At 42.7% G+C, this 27,852-nt stretch overlaps 2 protein-coding genes across 8 annotated transcripts in view; one reads left to right on the forward strand and one right to left on the reverse strand.

Annotated features, from left to right (window-relative positions):
- Positions 1–18,567, reverse strand: part of COMT (catechol-O-methyltransferase) — a 41,019-nt gene extending 22,452 nt beyond the window's left edge. Inside the window, exons 1-2 of one of the 7 annotated variants that reach the window (XM_042441559.1) lie at positions 6,316–6,411; positions 5,657–5,847 (exon numbers count right to left, since the gene is read on the reverse strand). In XM_042441559.1, coding sequence (XP_042297493.1) covers positions 5,657–5,758 — 102 coding nt within the window. In that variant the 5' untranslated portion in view covers positions 5,759–5,847; positions 6,316–6,411. Of the gene's footprint in view, positions 1–4,191; positions 4,331–5,656; positions 5,848–6,315; positions 6,426–11,962; positions 12,086–13,699; positions 13,851–18,428 lie in introns of those variants that run through there. The other 6 variants (XM_042441561.1, XM_042441565.1, XM_042441560.1 and 3 more) reach the window with 6 other exon arrangements.
- Positions 13,892–27,852, forward strand: part of TXNRD2 (thioredoxin reductase 2) — an 83,210-nt gene continuing 69,249 nt past the window's right edge. Inside the window, 4 exon segments of the mRNA XM_042441567.1 lie at positions 13,892–14,117; positions 21,656–21,721; positions 24,425–24,481; positions 25,096–25,240. Coding sequence (XP_042297501.1) covers positions 14,039–14,117; positions 21,656–21,721; positions 24,425–24,481; positions 25,096–25,240 — 347 coding nt within the window. The 5' untranslated portion in view covers positions 13,892–14,038.

Below are 27,852 nucleotides of genomic sequence, written 5' to 3' on the forward strand. Positions count from 1 at the left end.
ATTATTATTATTATTATTATTATTATTATTATTATTATTATTATTATTATATTTATTATTTATATAGCACGGTTTACGCACAATCCTAAATACACTGGATTGACTATGTGATGAATGTTGCTGTCCTTGAGCAAGCAGAGATCACCAGCATTGAGGGCATGCTATTGAGGATGCAGCTGCACTGGGCAGGACACGTTTCTAGGATGAAGGACCATTGCCTCCCAAAAATAGTACTCTACGGTGAACTCGCCATGGGTCAGCGTAAGAGGGGCGTCCCAAAGAAGAGATACAAGGACTCCCTGAAACAACATCTCAGGCTTGGCGAAACTGATCACCAACAATGGTCTGCCCTGGCCTCGCATCGGGAGGCATGGAGACGATGCTGCAGCTTTTTCCGAAAGCTCACACCGAACGAGTCTTGAAGAGAAACGACAACGCAGAAAGAACCACAACCCGGAAACATCACCCAAAGAGACTTTCCGCTGTGCTTTCTGCAACCAGACCTGTTTGTCCTGGATTGGCTGTTTTAGTCACCAACGCGCTTGTACAAAGCGCGGGATGAGTCCTTCCTGAATCTTCATTCGCGAAGCCAAGCCAGAGAGAGCACGGTAAATTTATAAGGGCCCACTGTAGTACATTTAAGATAGGGAGATATTTTTTGGTCTGAATTTGTCTTATTTTCATTGCCGCAACACCAAATTTAGCAACTGTGCATGTAATCTAAGGATTTAAATCCTGGAGTAGATAAATTCACATGAATCCACAGAAAATACACTCTGGAGAAGGTGAATCTTCAAGACATTTTGAACGACAACTCTTGTAAGTCCCAGCCTGCAACAGTCAATAGTCAGGGATTATGGGAGCAACAGTCCAAAACACTGGGAGAGTATAACAAAAAGGAGGAAAGCAGTCACGGGAAATATTTATGAGAAGATGATACTCGGGTACACCCAAACACTTGACAAGTTTACACCTGCAGTCAGATTTCTTATCTGTATTTTAATTTCCTGGCTGAACAGAGAGAGGCAACTGGAGTGTTAATTTAAAAAGACAAAAAATTCTCACCAGATATTATCAGTGCATATAAATCCCAGCACCCTTTTCTTGTACAGCCTATTAGATTTTTTTTTAAGTTTTATCTATGAAGCAAAGCCAGCAGACCTTTGCAAAAACAACCTCGCTCCTGAAATGTTGCTATAGCAATTCCCAATAAAGCCTGGGCTCTGTTGTTAGGGAATAACAAAAGAATATCCTTACTTTTAATCACAAACAACTGAAGTGAAATGTACCAGATGATGGAATCAATCATTTGCTCTAGGTTTCAGAACTTATTCTATACAATGCTTTCTTCCCAGTTCGAAAACTTCGCGACAGAAAACGAATTAACCGAAAGTGGCAGCTGTATATGTAGTAACCTGGAAGTAAAGTCTCACTGCACCAAATAGGTCTTACTCCTAGCAAATTCAAAAATTGTTGTGGGTTTTCGGGCGATGTGGCCATGTTCTAGAAGAGTTTCTTCCTGACGTTTCGCCAGCATCTGTGGCTGGCATCTTCAGATGCCAGCCACAGATGCTGGCGAAACGTCAGGAAGAAACTCTTAGAACATGGCCCCATCCCCCGAAAACCACAAAAAAACTATGGATGCCGGCCACGAAAGCCTTCAGCTTCACAAATTCATACACGTTTGCACTGCAAATTGTTTTCTTTGCCTAGTTCCCCAGTCTACTGATCTGAACTTCTTTCCAATGAAGGTAGAAATACATACAATTTAAAAGAAATATTCCAAATTTGTTTTTGGCTTTTCAGATCCCATTTACTCAAAAGTTGTGAGAACAGGAAAAAATATAAAAATTAAGGTACCCTTTTCGGATGACGACTAGAAAGGAAGCTACAAGTAACAGAACTCCATGTAAGATTTTATGGGAACATTTAATTTAAAAAATAAAATAAAACAGCCTGGACCTCACAGTTGCATTTCAAAGGCTTAGAACAAATGTGCAATTGGGGTCAGAGTAAAATTTCCCAGGATCTTGGTGTTTTTAAATTATAATGCTGTTGCAAAAACCACACATCCCTCACTGCAATTTCATGTCAAACATTCAAAATAAAGCAGTTTTCAGTGCTGTAACCACCTACTTGCCTGGAAGTACATCCCATTCAAATCAATGGGAATTACTTTTGAATAGGCATTACAGAATAGTGATGTATGTTAGTTGAACTTAGTTCCTACCGAAGTCTATGTGATACTAGTCTTTACTGATTCATCTACTGGATCCAGTGCTGGACTAGGCATGGGGAACATTTGGCCCTTCAAATATTCTGGACTACAACTCCCATAGTCCCCTACCTTTGGCTATGCTGGGAGAGTCTGGTTGGAATTGTAGGACAAAATATCTGGAGCGCCAGCATTCACCACCTCTGGCCTGGACCAAGGCTGCATCCGCACTGCAGAAATAATCCAGTTGGACACCATTTTAATTGCCATTGTCCAATGCTATGGAATTCTGGGAACTGTAGTTTGTTGTGGCACTGACAGAGAAGGCTAAGTATCTTACAAAATGACAGTTCCCAGAATTCCATCACATGGAGCTCCGGCTGTTTAGAGTGGTGTCAAACTGGATTACTTCCGCAGTGCAGATGCAGCCCAAATCTAGAACCAGTTCTTCCAAGTATATGCAGCCTGCTCAACGTCAAAATGACTTCCTTTGCATAGTTGCAGCACCTGTTAACCTTACACGAAACTTATTTTAAGTGATAATTTGAGCTGGTCTCTGAATAACAGAGTCTAGCAGTCTCACAAATTCCTGTGAAGGGGGATGATAGGAGGTGTAGTCCTGGACAATTTGGCTTGTGCCACTTTGCAGTAGATTGGATAAGAAGTGCGCATAATGGAGTACTTTAAAAGCTACTGGAGCATAACAAAGTCCCCTATATTGCAATTTTACTGATTTTATTGTACTCTGTGTGTATGTGTGCGCACATGTTTTCAAATAGGCAACCTCCCCTTCCCCAGTTTATTTAAGAATTCAGTACTAAAACAGAAGATTAGGAGGGGCTGGGCAGTAAAAGTTTGTGGTGCTCTGGGCTTTACCAATCCATTCTGCTGATCAGAGCCTTGACAGACAGCATCAACTGCTTACTAAGACCTGGCCAAGAGAGTATCCTACAATATCACAACAGACTAAAATGTACTTTTAAAAAGCATCTGAAACACCCTCATATAAATCAGCAACAGTGATACAAGGAAGGGGAAACTCAGTTGGATTATGGGGCAATGCAAGTGAACTTGGGTTCTTCCCACACCTTTTAAAATATTTAGTTATTATACAACAGCAAACATACTTGATAGTTGCACAGAACATTTTAAAAACAGGAATGATCAAACTGTAGCTAGAAGAATCAAGTAATAAAAGCATGAAAGAACTGAGAAAGAACACACCGAAGCGGATCGCACCAAAATGGAGTTTAGGCAGGAAAAAAAATTTGTAAAGAGTGCAAGAGTTAGGTCCCAAAGCGGCAGGTCGTCCCCAAAATGAAAGGCCTTTTGAAAAAAGCAAACCAATTGGAAAAATAAATTAAAATCCAGCTTTGCCAGCCAAGGGGGTGCTGTGTTAGAACAAGCAAAGAAATAATCACAGTTTACGCTCAAGCCTATTCCTGCCAGAACAAAGTCCCTGCAAGGACTGGTGGATATGCAACTTCTCTTTAAATTGCCTGCTTTGCCTTTTCAGAGACAAGGAGGATTAGAATAGAAGCTCCTTAGGAAGAATGCAATCCAGCAATTAACAGGACCTGGCAGCCAATTCTGTTAAAGTATCAGCCACCCTCCAATGACCATTCTGGGTTTTCCCCCCCCGGAACACAATCCCTTCTGTATACATATTGGATCCCACCATAGACAGGTGTCTAACACTTTAGTTTTCAACACAAAACACAGGCAAGCCGCTTTAAACCTCTCTGAACTGTTGTCGCTCTTTTACGGCAGATGCATTCAAAAATATCCCTTCTCCTCCTTGTCCTCCACAGATTCGCTTCACGACAGCATGGGCAAGCAAGAACGAGAGAAATTACCACCGTCTCGTCTCTCTCTCTCGCCTTCCAATCTAGAGACATTTGAAACAACTAGAAACAAAAACACAGCCCACCAATGGCCAGATCTGCTCCCAAGAGAAAAAATGCATAAATATATACCTTTCTAAGTCAACTGGGACAGTCTTGGGTCTTTCTCCTAGGCTGGAAGGATATGGATTTTGCAGATGTCCTACAAGCTGCAGTATCCTCTTTGGTCACATTTGATCACATTACACTGAGTGCTTACAGGTTCCAAGAGCTCGTCCTCCCTCCTTGCCGCCCTCTTTCCCCCCTCCTTTTCTTCCCGCCTACTCAACTCCACAAGAAGCATTTCTTAAAAGACAAAGCTCAGCATTTCTCGAGAGGCATGCACACTTCTTCGTTCTTGGTTACTGGAGCCCAGGTAAAGGGCTCTTTTAAGCCAAAGTGGACTTGCATCAAGATCACCCTCTGGCACATCCAGCTTGAGATGGTGAAGCATACACCTGGCATGCCAAAAGAGCCAGGTTGGATTCCCAGGAACTCCACTGAAAGGATCTCAGGAAGAAGCCACCATCTAAGGTCTTGGCCATCTTGCCAAGTGGAGTTGCATGAAGATCACCCTTCGGGTCATCCAGTTTAAGATGGTGAAGCATACAACTGGCATGCCAAAAGAGCCACGTTGGATTCCCAAGAACTCCATTTAAAGCATCTCAGGAAGAAGCCACCATCTCAGTTCTTGGCCAGCCTGCAAAGTGGAGCTGCATGAAGATCTCCCTCTAGCTCATCCAGCCTGAGATGGTGAAGCATACAACTGGCATGCCAAAAGAGCCAGGTTTGATACTGAAAGAATCTCAGGAAGAAGCCACCAGGTGTTGGGGAAGGTTGCCACATACAGTTAAAACTAGGGCAGGCCTGCAAACTATTTCTGCCAACACCCTGGCAACATCCGCACAGCTGCCAATTCTGAACTGGCAGAAAAATCTCAGTCAGAAATGGACGTAGCACATGCAGGAACCTTGAGGGAATGGACTTCTATGTGCCCTCTCTCACTTGTATTTACTTCTATGTGCTGTATATTCGACTAAGAGGTAGCAAACAGTACATATATATATACATAATATAGTTGGGAAACAATTTGACTTTAGACAAAGGCTCACTGGTGTAGTTCCATTTTGTCCAACCTGGTGTTGTCCAGATGAGTTCAGCTTCCATAATCTCCAAATGGTATGGCCACCTGATTTGATGTAAAGCTTTTCCTCATAACTGCAGCTAAATCCACACTGCAGCAACAGTAGAGTTTGACACCACTTTAACTGCCATGGATCAAAGCTATGGCACTTTGGGATTTGTAGATTTGTGAGATAGCCTTCTCTGTCACAAAGCTCTGGTGCCACAACAAAGTATAAATTCCAGGATTCCACAGCATTGCGCTATGGCAGTTAAAAACAAGCTTCATTTAAAGTGGTGCCCCGAATTAACAGCTTGCAGTTCCCATCATGCACACATTTGGGGCCCAGCTCTAAATTCTTGCAGAGGAATGCAATTATCCTGACATTTCTGAACAGGTTTAACTTCAGTTTACATAAATCTATGTTCAACTTGCCTCCACACCAAAGTCCAACCATAGCTTACACAGGCAGTTCACTGGGCCCTTGGAGCTTGAGTTGCAGTCGCGAGCAACTTCTAAAATCTCCCCGGTCACCATGGAGTGTGGGAATTGTAGCCTTCAACAGTCCCTTTTCTAAACTCTGCCGACATTGGGAATCAGACCTTCGGTGGTGACAATGTCATCATCTGCATAAATGGGTCCAAACAAACAATTCCATGTTGTTGCTGTTGCTGTTGGGTGCCTCCAAGTCATTTCCAATTTATGACGCACGCCCCTAAAGTAAACCTATCCTGGGGTTTTCATGGCACATTTCTTCAGAGGGGGTTTGCCATCACCATTTGAGGCTGAGAAAGTGTGACTTATCCAGTGGGTTTACATGGCCAAGCTGGGATTTGAACCCTGGTCTCCAGGCTCCTACTCCAACACTCAAACCACTGTGCCACACTGGCTCCATATTACCTTCACTTTTTTTATTACTTTGGAGGAAAATATATACAGTATATTCTGCAAGCAAGAGGCAGGGCAGTGGACTTTTTCCAGGCCAGCCAAGATCCACATCCTAAAAAATTCTATCTACAATCAACATTATATCAAGCATTACCCCTAGCCTAACCATAAAAGCTTTTCTACTTCTAGCAACAACATAAGGTTACCTGGTTGCATCCAGTCTCTTGGCCTCACTTCATTAAGAGTGACAAACAACTCAGTAGCTCCTGGAACATAATAGTATTTGTTTCCCCCAGATGACCTTTTGGACTTAATGAAAACAATATTGATTTTTCTTGCATTGCACACATCCGTTCACTCTGTCTGATGCCACTGGTGGGACTAGGCATTGCTGCAGTTACATGCCATCAAGGCAGCTGGATTCTATGAGTCTATTTAGTTGGTAAACTGCTTTGTGTCCCAATTTTTTGGGGAAAAGCAGGACATAATGAAAGCCACCTTGGGCAAGTCACACTCTCACAGCCTCAGGGGCAAGCAAACCTCCTCTGAAGAAACCTTGCCAAGGAAACCCCAGGATAGGTTCTCCTTAGAGTCGCCATAAGTCAACAATGACTTGAAGGCAAACCACAACAATAGCTATGCTGGATTTACAGTACATCACAGTTGTATTGGAACATGCCTTTGTGCAACCATCTATCAAGTGCAAGCATTTACACATTTATGCATTTACGTAGGATTGATACAAGGGTAAGTAACCAACAAGGATTCTGGCCAAAGGTTCCTATTCTGGTGTTTCAAGAATGCTCTGCTGGGGATGGATGAATCTATCAAGATCAAATGCACTCCGATGAGCATATTCCCACTGTTCATTCCTTTCTGTTTATGTACTAAAGTCCCATATCCTACCCAACCCTGAAATGGTGTCTCAAAATACACACCATTTCACCTGCATCTCTTTTTAAAGTATGCACTTTGTGTCTTTCTCAAAGTTATATACAGTGGTACCCCGGGATACGAAATACCCACGTTACGAAATTTCCGGGATACGAAAAAATCCCATAGGAAATAACTGTTCCGGGTTATGAAGGTTATTTCGGGTTACGAAAAAATTTTTGGTGCTTTTCGGCGCTTTTTCGCACGAAATCGCGGCTTTTCCCCATTAGCGCCTATGGCATTTCGGCTTGCGAATGCTTTTCGGGTTACGAAAGCGGCGGCGGAACGAATTAATTTCGTAACCCGAGGCACCACTGTATATATTTCCCAACTGAAACAGTCTACACACTTTGCTAACTGTGCGTTTTTGTGCATGATGCTTAGAATCAAATATACGCATTCCTGGATGCTGTTTGTGATCTCCGCTGTCAACAGGATCAATTTAGAAGTCTGAAAGTGTCTTGGTTCCTGTTTAGGTTGAGGAAGTGCAACAATGGGTAAGCTCACGCTGTACTGCAAACTCAGTGAATTTCTCACCCGTTCCTGCTCTCTGCTCAAGATCATGTGTCGACTTATGACAACCCCATGAATTTCATAGGGTTTTCTTAGGCCAAGGAACACTTGACAGCATACAGTCAGCCCGCCTTATCCACTGACTTTGTATCCATGGATTCAAGCATCCACAGCTTGGAAATCTTTTCTAAAAATATAAATTCTAAGAAGCAAACCTTGATTTTGCCTTTTTATATAAGGGACACCATTTGACTATGCTGTTGTATTTAATGGGACTTGAGCATCCATAGATTTTGGTACCCACAGGGGGCCCTGGAACCAAACCTTAGCAGATACCAAGGGCCCACTGTACTCAAGCAGCAAAGCTCTGGTGCCAGATCAAATGGCAGTTCATCCTGGAGAGAAGTGACCAGTGGGGTCCCACAGGGTTCTGTCTTGGGCCCAGTGCTATTCAACATCTTTATCAATGACTTGGATGACAGAATTGGGTGTCAAATTTGCAGATGACACCAAATTAGGAGGAATAGCTAACACCCCAGAGGACGAGATCAAAATTCAAAATGACCTGAACAGATTAGAAAGCTGGGCCAAAGCTAACAAAATTAATTTCAACACGGAGAAATGCAAGATACTGCACTTAGGGTGGAAAAATGAAATGCAGAGATATAGGATGGGGGGCACCTGACTGAACGAGACTTATACATGTGAAAGGGATCTGAGAGTCCAAGTAGACCACACATTGAACATGAATCAACAGTGCGATGCGGCAGCGAAAAAAGCCAATGCGATTTTAGGCTGCATCTATAGAGGTATAATGTCTAGATCAAGGGAATTAATAGTGCCACTCTATTCTGCTCTGGTCAGGCCCCACCTGGAATATTGTGTGCAGTTCTGGGCACCACAATTTAAAAAGGATGCGGGGAAACTGGAGCATGTCCAAAGGAGAGCAACTAAAATGGTGAAAGTTCTGGAAACCATGTCCTATGAGGAAAGACTCAGGGAGCTGGGTATGTTTAGCCTGGACAAGAGAAGGTTAAGAGGTGATATGATAGCCCTGTTTAAATATTTGAAGGGATGTCATATTGAGGAGGGAGCAAGCTTGTTTTCTGCTGCTCCAGAGACTAGGGCCCGGAACAATGGAAAAGAGATTCCAGCTCAACATTAGGAGGAACTTCCTGACAGTAAGGGCTGTATGGCAGTGGAACACACTCCTTCCTCAGAGTGTGGTGGAGTCTCCTTCTTTGGAGGTCTTTAAGCAGAGGCTGGATGGCCATCTGTCGGGGATGCTTTGATTGAGAGTTCCTGCATGGCAGAAGGGGGTTGGACTGGATGGCCCTTGCGGTCTCTTCCAACTCTATGATTCTAGAATTCCCCAGCATTGAGCCACAACAGTTAAAGTGGCATCAAACAGGATTATTTCTTTAGTGCAGATGCAGCCAATCTCACCTTTCCAAGAGATCGGTGTGATATCTGTGCCCCTCTTTTCTCCCTATTGTATCCTCACAACAATCCTCTAGTGTAGATTAAGCTTCACCAGACCCTGTTAAATTAGTTTTGCCCTCTCAAGAGGACCAACTCTTGCTCAGAGGAAGGTAATTCAGCCAGAGCACAGTACTCTTTCCACCATCTTCAACCCCCAGGGATTATTTATGCAGGCACACATCTGTTCAACATATAATCATGGCAACTCTAGAGAATTCACAACCCTGAAGTATCAGATCTGCAGCAAATAATGCACATCTTAGTAAACAGGAATAGGAGCTCATCGTTCATACTTTAGGCATACAGCTTCAGAGGATCTGGATTCAAATCCGGGGACAATCAGAACAATGCTGATATAAACAAAGAGACAGGGTGACCAGATGTCATAACTGCAAAGGAGGACAAGGCACCACCAAATGTAGGGCGTTCGAGAAAAATGTAGAACATGGCAAAGTAAAATCGAAAACCACTAATATAAATGGAATTTCATTTCATATGGTTCATTTACAGCTGTATTACATGTATTGCAGATTATGATGTGCTCAACTGTATTTTTTTGATGAATGTACCTTTGGTAAAATACCTTGCTGACTCACAATATACTTATAGAACTCTGAGCCAGACAAAGGCTTCAAACTGGACTTTCCTGGCAACAAATCCTTGACCCAATCGACATTTAAATTATTCCTTTTCTCTGTCCATGGTGCTAACATAGGTCCAAAACACACCGCAGAAATAAGCCAGTTTGAGAGAGCTTGAACTGCTCTGGCTCAATGCTTGGGGATTCTGGGAACTGTAATTTTGTGAGACATTTAGCCTTCTCTGTCAGGGAGCTCTGGGGCCACAATAAACTATCATTCCCAAGATTCCCTAGCACTGAGCCAAGGCAGTTAAAGCAGTCTCAAACTGGATTATTTCTGTAGCCTATTTTGGATCATAGCGCTTAGTAATGCTCCAAATGGGGGACATTTTGGAATTCCTCCTGGACAGAAGGCTGAAATGTAGGGTGCATCCTGGAAAAGGAGGACGTCTGGTCACCCTACAAGGGAAGGACTGAAGCATAGCTGTAAGATGGGGTGGGGAACATGCAAACTCTCCCAGATATTGACAGATAACAACGCCCAACAGCCTAGCCAGCAGAGATAATGGTGAGAAATTGCGGGAGTTTTTGCAAGTGGGTATTAACATATTAAATAAGGGGATGCCACTCACAAAAGCTCTCACAGCATCAAGATTTATGGAAAGATGTTTTGTATGACGTTTAGATGTTAAGGTTTGTTGTAAAGTGCTTTTAATTAATATGCTGACTGATAATTGGTAATCTATTACTTGTGACTCCCCACTTCCCCGTTGCTATTTATTGAAAATTTAATACATTTAAAAAATAAAAAATAAAATATGGGAGCTGTGAGCTGCTGCTACAATGCAGAATTAATGCAGTTTGATCATAGAATCATAGAGTCAGAAGAGACCACAAGGGCCACCCAGGCCAACCCCATTCTGCCATGCAGGAACACAGAATCTTTTAATACCCTTGGATGTAGTTCATCTGGTCCCAGAGACTTAAATTCATTTAGATTAACCAGGGGTCATTTCCCACTTGTTTGTTGAATCGAATCCTGATTTGCTCTTGCTGCATTTTGACATTCAATTCAAAAATGCCCCTTGTTCCCACTATGAAAAGGGTTTTTTCCCTTACCCCTATGAAATTAGTTCTATTTGTGGCTTGGTTGTCGTTCCCACTAGCAGCCCCGCTGCAAAAGACACGTCAATCATTGTGACCTAAGCAGCAGCCCAGACTTACAATTCCTACATGGATCAAAAGGAAGGAGTAATGGTCAGTAGGCTTAACAAGGCTTGTCAGCCTCTCTGTCACATCACGGATCTTTGCCCCAGGGAGACAACACACCTCCTGAGACATCTTGTCAGGCCTGCAAACCACTGCTTCCATACCCCTCAGCAAGGAGACCCCTATCACCACCACACACCTCCGCGTAGGCTTAGCTTGTGGTAGTACTCCCAGGGTCCCCTGCACTTTCCCTGAGGACTGTCCCTGCTGCTCTTCCTCATCATGCCTGACAAGGGAAAGAGCTTCAAATCAATTCTGTAGCTGCAAGCTCCCAGAACGATCCCTGGTTTCCCTATTTCTGTGTGTGACATTTCTCCAACCGTCTACCTCCTGCAAATGTGAAGGCACCTCCTCTGTAGAAACGTCCTGTGTATGTTCCCCATCCAAGACTGTCCATTTTGTTATGTCCAGGAAAACCTCTTGCTCCCTATGATGCTGAAGTGTAGCTACCTGGGCCTCCAGCTGCTGTACTTTCTCTTCTAAGAGGGCTACCAACTTGCACTGAGTGCAGGTGAAGTTCCCCACATCTGTAGGCAAGAAGACAAACATCCCACAAGTGTTGCAGGTGACTGCAGCAAGTCCTTCAGTGTCCATACTGAGAAGTTGGGGGTTAGAAGTTGGCCCTTGTGGTCTCTTCCAACTCTACGATTCTATGAAGTCTTAAGTAGGCACTGAAACAGGAGGGCTTCCCCCTTTAAAAAGTCCCCTGTTAAACACCCATGTAAAGGACCCCTGTTGGCCTGGCCTTTGTCCCCAAGTTCTGTCAGCGGGTTCAAGGTACTGAGGCTATAGCTATATAGAGAGCTCCTGGCTGCTAGCTCCTTCACTGCCTCTGAACAAAAGCTCCCCACAAGCCCCTTAAAGAAAAAAAAACATGAAATAGTAAGAGAGAACTTTTCAAACACTGTTCCCAGCTCACCTTCTGCTCTGTGCTGAGTCTTCCTTGACTGTGAAAATTCCTCCGGCAGAAGTTATATAGAACTAGCCTGCTAGCTCCGCCCCAATGACTGACAGAAGCCCCACCCCCTCAGCAACAAACATACACTCCCAAGTTTTTTAAAAAATTAAAAACTCACCCAACCAAAATGGTCGCCCAGAAACAGCTTTCTGTCTTCTCCCTGTGCAGGAAGTGTTTTAACTCTCATGGCTCCATCCTATGGATTCCTGAGATTTGTAGTTTGTTGTGGCACCAGAACGCTCTGACAGAGAAGGTAAAATATCTCACAAAACGACAAATCCTGGAATTCCATGCCACTGAGCCATGGCCATTTAAAGTGGTGTCAAGCTGCATGAATTCTGCACCGTAGACGCAGCCCTTGCGCCGAATCCTATTTAGACTCCAAGAAGGATGGCCGGGACTAATTCCTGGTTTTATAAGCCACTCGTAGGGCCTTTGGGGGATACGCAGTAGGCTAAGACTGTTTAAATAATGACACGATAATGAAACAAGCAAGGAGAAGATAAAGCAAAATAGTGGGATCAAAGGTGCCAAATAAAACATTCTTGCATTAGCTAGATGGATCAGAAAAAGGCTGCATTTGCCCTCACGCTAACATCTCCTTAACCATTTGGCAGAGTTTGGAGAAATCCAATTTTTTCAGCTACAATGTTTTGGGAGCAGTAGTCTAAATCGGTAATTCTTCCCAGCTCCCCACTGGGATTTATGCAAGTTTGGACTTGCCTTTCAGCCATTCATTCTGCTCCAGTTGGGACTAGCAATGGGATTTAGCCGGCCTCTAGCTATATAGCTCTAGCTCTGCGCAGGTACATCCAAAGTACAGAATGGCCAGTCGCCATGCCAGCTGGGGGATTCTGGGAGCTGCACTTCAAGAAAAGTTGTTATTTTTTTTTTCAAACTCTGCTTTTGCATTTTTGTGTTCCCAGGCATCGTGTGACTATTATTTGCTATTTGACGTTTTTAATTTGTTGCCTGTTTTATTGAACCCTTTCCTGTATTGTTATGTATTATTTATATGTATGACGGTATTATTTCTTAGATTGTATGCCATGGGCAGGTTTACTCTTATCTATTTTATTGTTTGTATGTACAGCTCTGTGCAAATCTACAGCACTATATAAATAAATAAATAAATAACTTCATCCCTTCCCTGCTAAACAAGAGCAGACATGGCTATGGGCCACGAAATTTCTTAGCTGGAAAAACAATCCCATGATATGTCACATGCAAACCGCGAGGCTAGTGACTCCCATCCAACCATCATCTAACTATTATTATTATTATTATTATTAGAAATATAGTATCATTCTTCAGGACATTAACAATAACAGCAATAACAATAATAATACACCTGTCCATATTCGCTAGGGTTAGGGGCACAAGACCCCCGTGAATATGGAAAAACCGCAAATAACAAAAACACTGTTTTTACCTGTGAGGACACCTCTCTAGGAATCTCTAGGTCCTCCAGGGAAACTCTGTGGTCAACATCTGTCAGACATTGAATCATAGAATAATAATAGAGTTGGAAGAGACTGCAAGGGCCATAGAGTTGCGCTGGAGGAGCTACAAAGGCCTAGTGGAGTGTTCTCTCTAGGAATCTCTAGGTCCTCCAGTGCAACTCCATGGTCAGCATTTGCCAGACATCGACCATAGAGTTGCACTGGAGGACCTATATATTCCTAGAGAGGACACATGAATCAAATCCGTGATGAACCAAAGCTGCTAAAGCTAAAGACGCAAATGTGGAGGGATGAGTGTAATAGTAACAACAACAAAACAACAGCAGCAATAATAATAATAGTAGCAGTAACAACAACAGTAACAACAACAATAGTAATAATAATAATCTCACCCAGCCATCCCCCAAGTGCAGCTTTGCCCCATTCCATCGCTTTTGGGGCCAGCTAGGACTTCCCCGCTGGGCTACACCTGTTGGATTTCGGCCAGGGCAGAGGTGGCTAACCGAGTGCCTGCTTTCCTTGGCCACGCCCACGCGGCTCCCGCTTCCCCACGTGACTCTCTTTTCCTCCCCCCCCCTTTTTCAGCGAGGGAACATAAACGCTTGCTTCCTTCCTTCCTTCCCAGCGGCTTCGCCACCGATTCTCAGGCGCGCCTTAGACACCTCCCCAGTTGACCCAGAAAGGCCCCCTTCCCGGAAGGGTCCTGAGGGAATGCTCGGCTGCCGTACAGCATGGCGGCGCTAATGCGCATGGCTCCCTGCTTCCGGCTCCAGCCGGGGCTCCTCCGTACAGTGCGAGCCCTGTCCTCAGGTACTGGGGAATCCTGGGGGGTTTTATGGACTTCCACAAGGCCTTGAATGACGGATCCCAGGATTCTGAAGGATGGCTGTGGGGTGCATCTACACTGTAGAAGTCGTGCAGTTTGGTACTCCTTTAAGTGCTGTGGCTCCATCTTCTGGGATCTGTAGTTGCACAAGGGCTTGGAGGCCTCACCCAACTGCAGATCCCAGGATTCTGGAGGATGGAGCCATGGCAGTTACAAAGGGTTTCAGGCTGCGTTATTTCTGCAATGGAGTTGTACCTGAAATGTCAGCAAGCATTGTGCCTGCTGAAATTCTTTCTTCCACACAACAATCAAACATGCAAGAGCTCACTCCAGTTTTCACCCCTGAGGATGCATCCGCACTGCAGAATTAATGCACTTCATAGAATCATAGGCCTGTTACAGACTGCCAAAATAAAGCTGCTTCAGGTCTCTTTGGAGGTATGCTATTTAAATGATTCCTGGGTCCCAAGAGTCCAGAGGTCACGCCAAAGCCACACTCCATTCCTAAGCACTGGAGGGCAGCTTTGGTGCAGCTTCCGGCAGTCTGTAACAGGCCATAGAATCGTAGAGCTGGAAGAGACCGCAAGGGCCATGCAGTCCAACCCCCTGCCATGCAGGAAATCCAGATCAAAGCATCCCCGACAGATGGCCATCCAGCCTCCGTTTAAAGACCTCCAAGGAAGGAGACTCCACTACACTCCAAGGGAGTGTGTTCCACTGTCGAACAGCCCTTACTGTCAGGAAGTTCCTCCTAATGTTTAGGTGGAATCTCTTTTCCTGCAGCTTGCATCCATTGCTCCGGGTCCTAGTCTCTGGAGCAGCAGAAAACAAGCTTGCTCTCTCCTCAATATGACATCCCTTCAAATATTTAAACAGGGCTATCATATCACCTCTTAACCTTCTTTGCCGCTTTAAGTGCCCTGGCTCAATGCTAGGGAATTCTGGGGGTTTGTGAGATCTTTAGCCTTCTCTGCCAGAGAGCTCTGCTGCTATAACTGGATTATTTCTTTACTATTTTCACTTTTTTCAATCACTTTCACGGGGGACCTGCGTGAATGGGGAGGGCGCACTGTATTTCTCAGCTTGAAAAGCACTGATACAGAGAATATACAGCAAAGCTCTGAGGCTTCTAGGCAACACCTGCAGCATCTTTGGAATAAGTAACTTTCCCCGTAGTTCACACCTCCTCCAGTGTTCTTCTATTTTATTTCCATGATTGCCTTTCCATCTAAATCGTTACTTTTCTGGGTGTAAATCAGTCCAAGTTTGTGTTTTGGAAGCAAGCGCTCTCTTTTAAGCCATATTTGTTGAATATGTCAGTTAGTCGCTGGCAGCTTCAAACTGAGTATAAACAGTCTGTAGCCGTGTGTTTGCAACACTTGTCCTCCTTCCCTCGCCTGCCGCTCTTAATTATTCCAAGGGATGCTACTGTATTTTAAAGCTGTTCTGTACATCCTAGAATACTGCAGATTTGCCCTGAACCTGAATTATAAGATAAATCAGAAATACACCTATGGTACAAAAAGCATGGGGTAAGCCTTTTTGAGACACTTTGCAATGATTGTTGCTGTTTATATTTTGCCCGGTTCTTGGATTAATTTACAGTATCCTGTATATACGCGTGGATAAGTCTAGAAATTTTAATCACAAATTGACTCCCAAAGCCTGGATTGACTTATCAATGTAAGTGGTACTTTACTTTAACGCTTATAACAAAGGGAACCATCCCCTGGTGAAAGGCAAGAGCATAATCTGATTTGGAAGCACCGACTTCTATTCTCTCATCCATCCAGAATTTTGTGTGAGCACAAACAGTTGGAATTGTGTAAGTTCTTTAGCACTGTTTTGCTTTGCTTCATCCTTTAGATCTTTCGTTACACAGCCCTAAGCTTTACCCTTGACTTATTCATGGGTTATATCAAAATTTGTAATTTTGGCCCCGAAACCTGTCCTCAACTTATACATGAGGTCAACTTATAGTCGACCATATACAGTATTTTAAGCGAAGAAAGAGCATTGCAGATGTGAACTACACATCTATAAAAACAAATGGAATTCATTTAAGTTACCAGACACTACCATCCATATATACAAAAACTGAAATAAATAACAGTGCCAGAATCCTTTTTGGTGCAGTATGCTGGCAGCAGCAGCAGAAATAATGCCATGGGCAGAAGGCTGTAAATCAGGGTTGGCTGGTTTAACCCAATTGGCTTGTAAAAAAACACTCCTTTAAAATAGATCATTCATTCATATATATATATATATAGGCTGGTTATTATTAATGTATTAGCTTCCAGCCCTTTTACTGGAACAACCATGACTGAATTTATAAACGTTTTAACTTTCACAGTTTATTGGCAGTTGTTCCTTGTTAGTCTAGAATCCTGTGTCAGTTGCTGTTTTAAAATCACTTTATTTTATAGTGCACAAAATGCCATTCAGAAACATTTCCTTCAGTTAACTTAGGTTCAGCCAAAACAACGCGCTTTAAAATAGTACTTTTTAAAGGACAATTATTTTATAAGCCAGTGGCTCTAACATCTGAACTGCATTTTGATACTTAATTTTCTGATTTAGTCCTATATTGATGTTGTCCTCCTGCACATTAATACAAAAACAAATTTAAAAACCCATGAGTTTAAACCAAGAAGACTGGGTTTGGGTTTTTAAAAAAAGCTTGTTTTTCCCCCCAAGTCTGCTGAGAATGGGGGACAACATTGGAAAAATGGGCTGTTGTCCACCTTCCCTCTCTACCACTGAACAGTCCTGGAAAAAGTCCAAATGCAAAGATAGTGACCAACACCCTTCTGACCCAAGAGTTCTGTGATACCTTAAAGATGAACAAAAGTTATTGCATTCTGACCTCAAAAGATTATGTCAAGTCTGCTGAGATATGCCACAGGCTGCCATTTTTGTTGCGACAATGGCCCTCACTGAAACTACTGTATATACTCATGTGTAAGCCTAGAAATGTAGTTCAAAAATTGACCCAGAAAAACTGAGTCCACTTATCTACGGCTCAATTTTATATCATACTTTCACTCTTATAAAAACGAAATCATCCCACGATGAAAGGCAAGAGTATAATCTGTCCTGGAAGCACTGGCTTTCCTATATTCTCTCCTCTATCCAGCCTTTAGCATGAGCACAGTTATATCTGCTGGAATTTTGTAACTTCTTTGGCATTGTTTTCCTTTGCTTCATCCGTTAGATCCTTTGTTACATGCCCCTAAGTTTTACCCTCGACTTATCCACAGGTCATATCAAGATCCATAGTTTCGGCCCCCAAAATCTGCTCTTGACTTATACATGAGGTCAATGTGTCGTTGAATATATATGGTAAACCAGCATAGCCAAAGGTGAGGATTCATGAGAGTACCAGTCCAAAAGCATCTGGAGGGCCAAACAAACCCCATCCTGTTTTATTCCAGGTGCGGGGAGCTTAAGTGATACCAGTCTCAGGTCTAGACTGTATCACTTCAGACTGATGGAGCCCTTCACACTAGACAACTACACAGTACACAGCTATGCAATGGTGTCATCTGATGTGGGGAGGCTGCCAGGGCGGGGGGAGGAGGAGGCTACTGGAGGTGGCAGCCAAAAGGGCACACTTGTCCTTTCCTTCACTGCAGTGGTGGCCTCCTCAGGAGCAAGCTGCTACTGGATGAAGACTGGACAGGCGCACTCATCCCTTCTCACACTGCAGCTTCTTCTGGGGTGTCACCCAGTGCAGGCTGCACTCCCCGCCCCCCCCTAGTGATGCCACTGGCACTATGATGCCACTTTAACTGTCACTCTTTGTTGTTGTGTGCCCATGTTTCTGACTTATGGACCTTAAGGCAACCCTATTGTGGCGTTTTCTGAGGCTAAGAACGCGTGACTTGCCCACGGTTGCCCAGTGGGTTTCCATGGCCAAGCTGGGATTCAGACCCTGGTCTCCAGAGTCACAGTTTAATGTTCAATGTACCACGTCATAGAGGTATCTAATAGATTTGAGGTTAGGGAGACTCCTTAGGATATTCAGGGTTTAGGGTATTTAGACTTCTCAAACAAAGGAGTCCAGCATCTCGCCAGACTTTAGCTCCTACAATTCTATGGCATGTTGCCATGGCAGTTCAAATGGGAGCATCATGCTATACTAATTGTGTAGTTTGGGAGGGCCCACAGGGTTTGCCCACTGGTTGCTCCTATGCACCCTAAATGATCTTTCCCAGAGCTGCTCCATAGACTAGGAATATTCATACTGTCTCCATAAAGTAGGCATATTCATGCTGCCCCTCAAATCCCCTTACCTTTTTGGCTTGTTAGAAGGGAGCATGCTGGAGATGGTAGACGGAAGGAGATGGGGACAGCCTAGTTCCTGGTGTGATTTGAAAACAGAGGAAATGGACAAACTGTCACATAGAGTTGGCATCGATGGCCTGTCAAGGCCCCTCCTTCGCTATGATTCTGTGACTGTTATGCAACGCAGACTTCGGGTCTGGAGAGCAGTATGGTGGTCAGGGAAAAGAAAAACTGTGTTGCAATCCGGTTCTTGTCAGTCTAGCAATGTTCATAGCCCGGTGACTTTAATTTTTGATTTTAAGCTTATTTCCGCTGTGTTTTTTGCAGCATGCCAGCTGGATAATATATCATGCTGTAAAGCTAGTTCCTTGTGGTTTGCAGGACTCTTGGGAAGGGGATGGCAGAAGACCGGGCAAACAAACTGCAGGCCCAGCACTCCTCCCCACCACAGAAATGTGGAAGCCCCTGCCGAAAGTGGAGGCTGCAGAAATGTTTGCGCATGTTTGCAAGCGGAAGCCAGTTGGAATCAAAGCAGGGTCATACCAGAACATGCAAACAGCAGGCTGTTTATTTGCAGGCACATATAAACACTTCCTTTTATTTTTGGCTAGGTCCAGTAACCAGAGCTTGGACACCAAAGCAGTTGGGTTAAAGAACAGGAAGCTTCTGAGCCCAAGTATTTCTTTTCAGGACCAGAATTTAATTCAACTCTCAATTCCTTTAAACAAAAGCGCATGGCTGCTTTCTTTAGGAGCCTAATTTGTGTCGAAAAATCATGTCGTTGCTCCCTGTTGGACATAACTGGGTATCAAAAACACTTACCAAATCCTCTGAAATGTCAGCCAGAGATATGGCAATGGAACGTAATTGTGTGCTTTCCTGCTCTTGCTGAATTTGGAAGTTCCAAATGCAAATTCTGGATCCTCAGTGCCTTTCCTTTACTTTGGCTTGCCTTATTTGAGGCCCTGGAATTGAGTTCTGATAGTTTTCTCGTTGCTCTCCTATATGCTTCTCTTTAGGGTGCATGGGAAATGTGGATGTAGTATTTTCTTCTGTTGGCAGTGGCCACAGACTCGAAAAGCATCACTGGTTCATTAAAGAGAAAGATCCATGTCACTTATTTCTCACTTCCCTTGCTCCACCATGTTCAGCCTCCGCTGTAGAAGCAAAGGAGATGCAAACTGGGGATACTGGGGATCCCTGGGTTCAACATATAAGTGACAAATCCATATTTGATTTCGAAGGCTTTCATGGCTGACATCCATAGTATTTTGTGGGTTCTTTGGGCTATGTGGCCTTGTTCTAGAAGAGTTTATTCCAGATGTTTCGCCGGCATTTGTGGTCAGCATCTTCAGATAACATATTTGATTTGTTTCTGGGAGAGGAGGGAGCAACAGACGCCTTGGAGGAGGCATTTGGAATGGAGCAGTGGATGTGGAAAGGTGAAATACCGCCTTTCTTGTTTGTAATTTCTCTGCTCCTAGCACTCCTCTCTCAGGAATGACATATACAGTCAGCTCTCATTATCCACGGATTTTTTTATCCATAGATTCAAACATCCATGGCTTGAAAATATCCAAAAAAAGTATAAGTTCCAAATAACAAACCTTGATTTTCTATTTTATATAAGGGACACCATTTTACTATGCCATTGTATTTAATGGGACTTGAGCATCCACGGATTTTGTTATCCATGGGGGAGTCCAGGGACCAAACCCCAGCAGATAACAAGAACCCACTCTGTGTGTGTGTCTGTGTGTGTGTAAAGCAATTATTTTAAATTGTATTGTTCATGCACATCCCTCTGCAATGCACAACTATGCACAACGACCTCACATTTGAAACCCCATTTGCACAACCCTGACCTAAATAGAGCCCTTCTGTGTCAGACAAAAAATGTCCAATTGTTTCCATAAGGGAACTTATGTACATTAAGACCACAACAGAATTCCAGTTAATGTATTACTTGTCAAGCTCCTGCGGTCCTTCCCCCTCTACCACCCTTTCGCTTTCAGTGCAATGAATGCCATTTCTTAGCTACTCCTGAAACATTAGTGGGGGCAGATTGATGATTTATGGGTTTTAAACATCTTGGCGGGATACACACCGCCATTTAGTACGTATAGGATACGTACTAAATGGCGGTGTGTATCCCGCCAGCAAAAATGTGTCACTAATACGTGACACACAGCTTTTGGGTAATGAGTAACACAGCTAGGTACCCCTCCATTGTAATAAATAACAGGGCTGAATTATTTTTTGAAAGGATCATTGAGAGGTTGCTTTTAAGAATAATTCATTGAGAGGATAATTACATGTTATACTCAAATAACATAACAGTGACCATTTAATGTATTGGTGTAAAATTATGCTCCATCTCCTTGATGTAGGAACCTGACCCCTGCAAAACAAATTTTGGTATCTCAAGAGACCACAGGATGGTTAAAACATCTGTTGCTAAACTGCGCCTGGTGACAACTCTAAACATCCTTGTAAACAGAGACTGAGAAAATTACTTTTTGAAAGTAATCCATTCCTGTTACTCATTTAATGTTTTAGATGTCATTTGTTGTTACCCATTACAGCAGTGAAACGATAGCTTGCTGTGCATTGCTTGTTATTTCTTAAAAAAGAACTTGATAAATGTCTTAAAACTAAAAGAATTTCTGTCTAAAATGCTTTTTAAAAAGTCATTTAAAAAAACAATTAGAAATTATTATATGTTATGCTGGTAAAGCATCTTTGTCTCTGTTTGTTAACTACTTTTGGAATTCATTGCCATTCCAGGGTCTGCTCTGAAAATACAGCCGTGATACAACTTGGTACATTAACAGTTTTTAAAGGTTTTACCACCTAATACTGGTAAAAGTAAGGCTGCATCTGCACTGCAGTGTTAATGCAGTCTGAAAAGGCTTTAACTGCACATGGCTCAATGCTATGGAATTTTGGGATTTGAAGTTTTGTGGGATATTTAGCCTTCTCTGTCAGAGAGCTCTGGTGCCGCAACAGACTACAAATCCCAGCCACCCATAGGATGGAGCCATGACAGTTAAAGCAGTGTCAAACTGCATTCTTTCTGCAGTGCAGATGCAACCTAAGACATTACGGCTAACTTAATTAGTGTTGATATATTATTAGCAAGCTTTGGATAAAGCAGCCTAAACTCATGCCATCTCTTTAAATATTTTATCTTCTCCTATTGTTTTTAAAAGTGTACTTTCATTCTTTTTTGTAGGGGAGAGCAAGTATGATCTTATCGTCATTGGAGGAGGATCTGGAGGCCTTGCTTGTGCGAAAGAAGGTAATCCTTTGTGTTGCCTATAGCTGGACAGCAATCTGATGTAGCAGAGCAAATTTAGTGGGAAGCTTTTTGAGTGCCCTTGGTTTAATCTTTCTCTTTATTATCATTATTATTTTTTTATTTATTTATATCCCACCTTCCTCTTGGTACAGGGACTCAAGGCAGGTACTCTCTCTTGGCCTTAGCTACAAAGTTGTTGTGAGAATGAAGTGGAATTGCTATGGATGCTGACTTGAGCTTATTAAAGGAGAAGTGGGATAAAAGTACAGTGGACCCTTGTTATACACTGGGGTTTGGTTCCAAGATCTCCGTGGATAACAAAATCCATGGATGCTCAAGTCCCATTAAATATAATGACATAGCAAAATGGTGTCCCTTATATAAAATGGAAAATCAAGGTTTGATATTTATACTTTTTTTGAACATTTTCAAACCGTGGATGCTTGAATCCATGTATAAAAAAATCCATGTATCCATGTTTTCGCGGAGGATCTGTTTCGGACCCCCCCCCCCCCCCCCCCGTGAAAACGGAGACTCGCCGATATTCAATAGACTTGAATGCAGTGTGTGCCCATAAGCGTGCGCAGGGCACGCACCGTGGGGACATGGCCCATTGAAAATAACAGAGGTTACCCCTCTGAATATTCAAGATTGCGGACCTCAAGTCCGTGAGAACTGAGGTGTAACTGTATAACCAATAAATAAATGTGTGTGTGTGTGTGAGAGAGAGAGATAAAAGTCCAGGCCAGGAAAGCAGGGGTAATTGTGGCACACAACTATCCCCTCGGCTGACTTCATGCCACTTGGAATCTACACACTCAGGACTGCTCTCCTCCTCTATGATACCCCTGGTATCTCAAGCTGTATTGCTTTTGGCAGAGAGCAAGGACCATTTCCCACTACAGAGTCATGGTGCCACTTCACCTGCCTGGGCAACATTCAGGAATCCTGGAGCTTGATGTCTGGTAGGCCTTCTTGCTTTCTGGGTGAGAATTCAAAATACCCCTCTCTAAGCTGCAAATGCCAGGATTCGATAGAGATGTTGCTGTAGCAGCGAAAGCAAAATCACAGAACTATAATTGTCTGTGCAAAGCCTGCAGAAAACAAAATCCCTTTCCCTGCCCCAGATCAATTCTTTACAAACTTTGCAAACTTTACAGCACTCTATAAATAAATGTTTATTATTATTATTATTATTATTATTATTATTATTATTCCAGGGGCACAGCAGGTAACAATGTCTAGGCTGCTCTTGCTAGGCTGTTTCCTCTCCCAGACACAGCTGAATTGATACCTGTAGTTCTACTGCAATTGTGCTTCTTGGGGAATAACCATCTGGACCCTCGCAATGAACAGCCAGCCATTGGTCTGCCTCCAAAATGAAACTTGAAAAAGTAACAACATCTAGCGTAAAATCATACTGTTTTATCAATAAAGAATTTGAAAAAATAAACTGTATATCAAACTACAGACATCCTAACCAAATTTCCATCACTTGGAACAACACTGTTATATGTACATACTTGCCGCAAACCACTCAGCCAAAGTTTTCCTGACCCATATTACCAGAGGAGACACGTAAACATTTCATAGTCTAAAACAGCTTTGCATAAGTAGCTGCAGATGTGTTTTACAAGCTGGACGTGTTTCAATACACACTGTCTCCATCGGTGGCTGACAGATAAGAATAAACCATTGCTTCATAGGTAGCAGGAGAAAGAAGGCTTTCCCAGGCCAGGTCTTCTTTCGTCCCTCAAGAACACAAAGCTAAACTACAGATCTGTATAGATGTCTCATCCTATGGAATCCTGGGATTTGCAGTTTAGGGAGGAACATTTAGAATTCTCTGCCAGAGAGCAATAGTTCTCGAGCAAATCCTACAGTTCCTAGGATTTCCTTGGAAGGAGCCATGGGACATCATGTGGAATCGTAGTAGTATAACTGTGTAATGTGAAGGGGCCCCTAGAATACACACAAGGCTACAACTGGTAAAGGTTTGAAGAGGGCTCTTTAACCTGATTTGGCCAAATGCAGTTGCAAAACTCCTGCAAGTGGGAACCCAATCTTCTGAGGCTGTCTATTCATGAGAGCTTTGTAAATTGTTTTTTGGTGTATGAGAAGACAGGACTAGAATCAACAAGTAGAAATTGCCAGGAAGTAGCTTTTGGCTAAATGTTAGGAAAAAACTTTCTAACCAGAAGAGCTGTTTAGCCATCAAACAGATTAGGAAATGGTGGAATTGACTGCATGGGAGGTATTTAAGTAGAAGCAGGATAGGCAAGGATGTTGTAGTTCAAACCTGCATTATAGATCCTGCATTAGCAAAGGGTCAGACTAGATGACCTCTAGGATCACTTCCAATTTTCAGATTGTATGACAGTCCGATTTATTTTAGATTACGTATTTCAAAGGACTCAGTAGAGTTACTTTTTTGGAGTTTAGCCCACAGAATTCCCCTAACAAGCATGGCTACTCTGTTTAGAGATTACACATTATTTACAGATTAAATTATTATTTGCAGATTAAATAATGTGGCTGGGCTGCCTGGGCTCCTGGGAATTGCAGTTCAGCAACATCTGGAGGGCCACAAGTTGCCAACCCCTGGTTGAAGGGGAAAACCCTGTTGGTCTAGCATTGACACAATCACAGTTATGCCTTTCCTTTCTTTTTAAATAAATCAGTGGTTTCTTCTTATCTTTACAGCTTCCCAATTTGGAAAGAAAGTGGCTGTGTTAGATTATGTGGATCCTTCTCCAAAAGGTATGAAACGTTCCCAGTGTAACTTGGAATAGCAAACAGATACGTTGACTTTTTTATTCAAGGACATCTGAAGTTCTGTCTTGCCTTTTCTGTTGTGTACAGTTGATAAAACGAAAGAGATATTTCTATATCTGTTTCCCAGACGCATTATGTACATCTGTTGATGTACATCTGCTGTGTGCCTCTTCCTCCTCCTCCCTGGCCCGTGCCTGGCGAAATGGCATTGTGTGCCACCCATGGCACGCGTGCCATAGGTTCGCCATCATGGTCCTATGAGATACCATCCAGAATGACACAAAATATTTAAAATACAATTGAAGAACGCATACTAAATGATGTATATTCGAGTCTGAGAATAAGAGATGTAGAGTAGAATTTGGGAGATGTGAGTTCTAGTAAATCTACAGCGCTATATAAATAAATAAATAAATAAATAAATAATACCCACTGAACCCTTCCCTCCTGCCTTCCTGAATTACGGTTATTCGGTTGTTGTGAGCCTAGGGTGGGAAGGAGGAGAATTCATTAAAGGAAAAGTAGAATATAAATGTATATTTTAAAAATGATGTTTAGGAACAGTCTATGAATGTCTCCACTTTTCCTTTCTCTTTTAGGAACCAAATGGGGACTTGGCGGTACTTGTGTCAATGTCGGTTGCATCCCTAAAAAGCTTATGCACCAAGCTGCACTTCTGGGAAGCTCTCTTAAAGATGCCCAACGCTATGGCTGGAATATATCCCGTCCAGCAAATCATGATTGGTAAAGCAACTCTTCTTATATATGTGTTGTGTTATAATGTCTACATGATGACAAAGTACTATGTTTGATATGGCATAACTAATACTCTCCCCTGCCCACCCTGCCAGTCTCACTATGGAAGAGCAAGGTCATAAGTGAGGGCCTTTCCAGTGGTGGCACCCTGTCTGCAGTTATGCACTCTCCACATGGATTTGCTTGGGGCAGGACGCTGGAAGTAGTGATTTAAATTTGAATGCTCATCTCTTTTGCTGCTGGTTTGCCCTTGGTTTTAGATGCCTCCGTGTTTTTATTCTTTGCTGCTGGTTTTATCTTGGCCAAGTCTAATCATTGGTTTGTTGTTAGCATTTTATAACTTTAATATGTTATATACTGCCCCAAGAATTTTATCAGGCAGCCCTGGTCTTATAACTGGTCAGATTATTTACCTGTCAAATCCAATGTTGTCTGCCCTGGATGGCAACAACTCTTGAGGGATCTTTTATGTGCCTAATACTTGGGTCTTCTAACTGAACACTGTCTGAAGACTGGGGCCTTTTTTTTGTCTTCTTTTAGGCCATACTCCTCTAAATTCACCTCCAAAATGACAAATCACCTTCCATTAGAAGCCCCAGCTGTTTTAGTCACCGTCCCCACATTTTGTGAAAGAGGACATGACAGATGACAAAGTTATATTTCAGCGGCAAATTCGCATCTCCCTATCAATTTCTGGAGTGTGGTTTGTCATTTTGGGGGTTATTTTTTTCTTCAGGGGAAGGAGCATTGAGAGGGTTGGAGGGGGACCTTGGGTTGCTGGGGGCATGTGCTGCCTGTGAAATTTGCAACTTAGGCTGCATCCCCACTGCAGAAATATTCCAGTTTGACACCACTTTAACAGCCATGGCTCAGTGCTATGGAATTCTGTGAACTGTGGTTTTGTGAGACATTTAGCCTTCTCTATCAGAGAGCTCTGATGCCACAACAAAATACAGTTCCCAAGATTCCATAGCATTGAGCTATGGCTGTTAAAGTGGTGTCAAACTAGATTATTTCTGCAGTGTGGTTGCAGCCTTATTCTACACAAAATTTGTGTGAACTAATGTTTTCTGTTTGCAGAAAATGCTGTATTCGGGGATTGCTGAATCTTCTCACGTGGTTATTTTGCATGAAAGCAGCTTTTTCTGTGCATCTGCGCAGAAATACAGATAATATTATTTAATAATATTTCTACAATACAGAAATTGTATTTTCTATGCAAAAAATCACATGTGAATTTTGTGATGACTGTGTTCCAAACTGCAGATAGACACTGAAAACTGCACAGTTTTCAAAGACTTTCTCACAATAAGAAGAAAATTTCTAAAATTACCCACTGTTTCTTTTGAGAAGAAAATCAGTGAAGAATTACATCTTTATCAAAAGGATTTATGGCATAGATCTACTCAGGAGTAAGTCCCATTCTGTTCAGTGGAGCATATTCTTGGATAAGTGTGCATTGGATTATATCCTCACAGTACAAGCCTTCTTACACCTGCTTATAAGTCAGTGCCATGGGGTTTCAATGAGATTACTCTTTAGTAATTGGATATAGGATCATGATCTTGATCCCACTGAAGTCAATAAAACTCCATTTTTTATTTTTTTGCTCTAGCAATCTCAAGAGGAAAAGCTTGTGGACTGAGAGCTCCTTTTCTTCTTGGAATTCTCTAGCAACCTTTGTGTATTCAATACAGTATTTGATTTAAAAAGCATTTCATGGGCCAACAATTAGTGATTTACCGCACCCAGGGCCTAATTCAACAGGAAGGAGGAAAAGTAAGCAAAGAATGAAAATAAAAAGGGCTTTGGTTTGCATTAAAATTCTGGTTTCTGTTTTAGTTATCTTAGAAAACCATCTAGCATCATTACCTTGACTGTGCATTTATTTATTGTCTTAATTTACAGTTATTGCCCTAAGTAATAGTTTGCAGTGTTCTGGAGATAAAACAAATTTACAACCAGTTACTGGTAAAATAAACTCCCAGACTGTATTGCCTTCCTGAATTATACAGAGCACTCAAGAACTCAGCTGGATCTTTGGAAGGAGGAAGCAAAAACAGGAAGGAGAAAAGGCCAAATACGGGGAGCTAGGAGTCCCTTAGAAATCTCAAATATGTTCTTTGGGAGCTGCCTGCTGCCCGTGGGCAACACTTTCCCCATTCCTAGCCTTGAAGACCAAGCTGATGGCAGTCAGATTGGACACTACAGTGGACTCTTGTTATACGCTGGGGTTTGGTTCTAAGATCCCCCCTTGAAAACAAAATCCATGGATGCTCAAGTCCCATTAAATATAATGACATAGCAAAATGGTATCCCTTATAAAAAATGGAAAATCAAGGTTTGATATTTGAAATTTATACTTTTTCTGAACATTTTCAAACTCTGGATGCTTGAATCTATGTACAAAAAAAATAGTGTATAAGAAGGGACGACTATACTTGCACGGAAGGACAAAATGGCTTGGCCAGAGTCCTGTGCGGAAGGACAGGTTGCTTACCTGTAACGGTATTTCTTCGAGTGGTCATCTGCGAATACATACAAATGGGTTTCACTGCGCCTGCGCAGTGCTGCTCAGAACCTACTGGAATCACTGGGCA

This window comes from Sceloporus undulatus, chromosome 10, assembly GCF_019175285.1.
Source record: "Sceloporus undulatus isolate JIND9_A2432 ecotype Alabama chromosome 10, SceUnd_v1.1, whole genome shotgun sequence".
NCBI classification, from domain to species: domain Eukaryota; kingdom Metazoa; phylum Chordata; class Lepidosauria; order Squamata; family Phrynosomatidae; genus Sceloporus; species Sceloporus undulatus.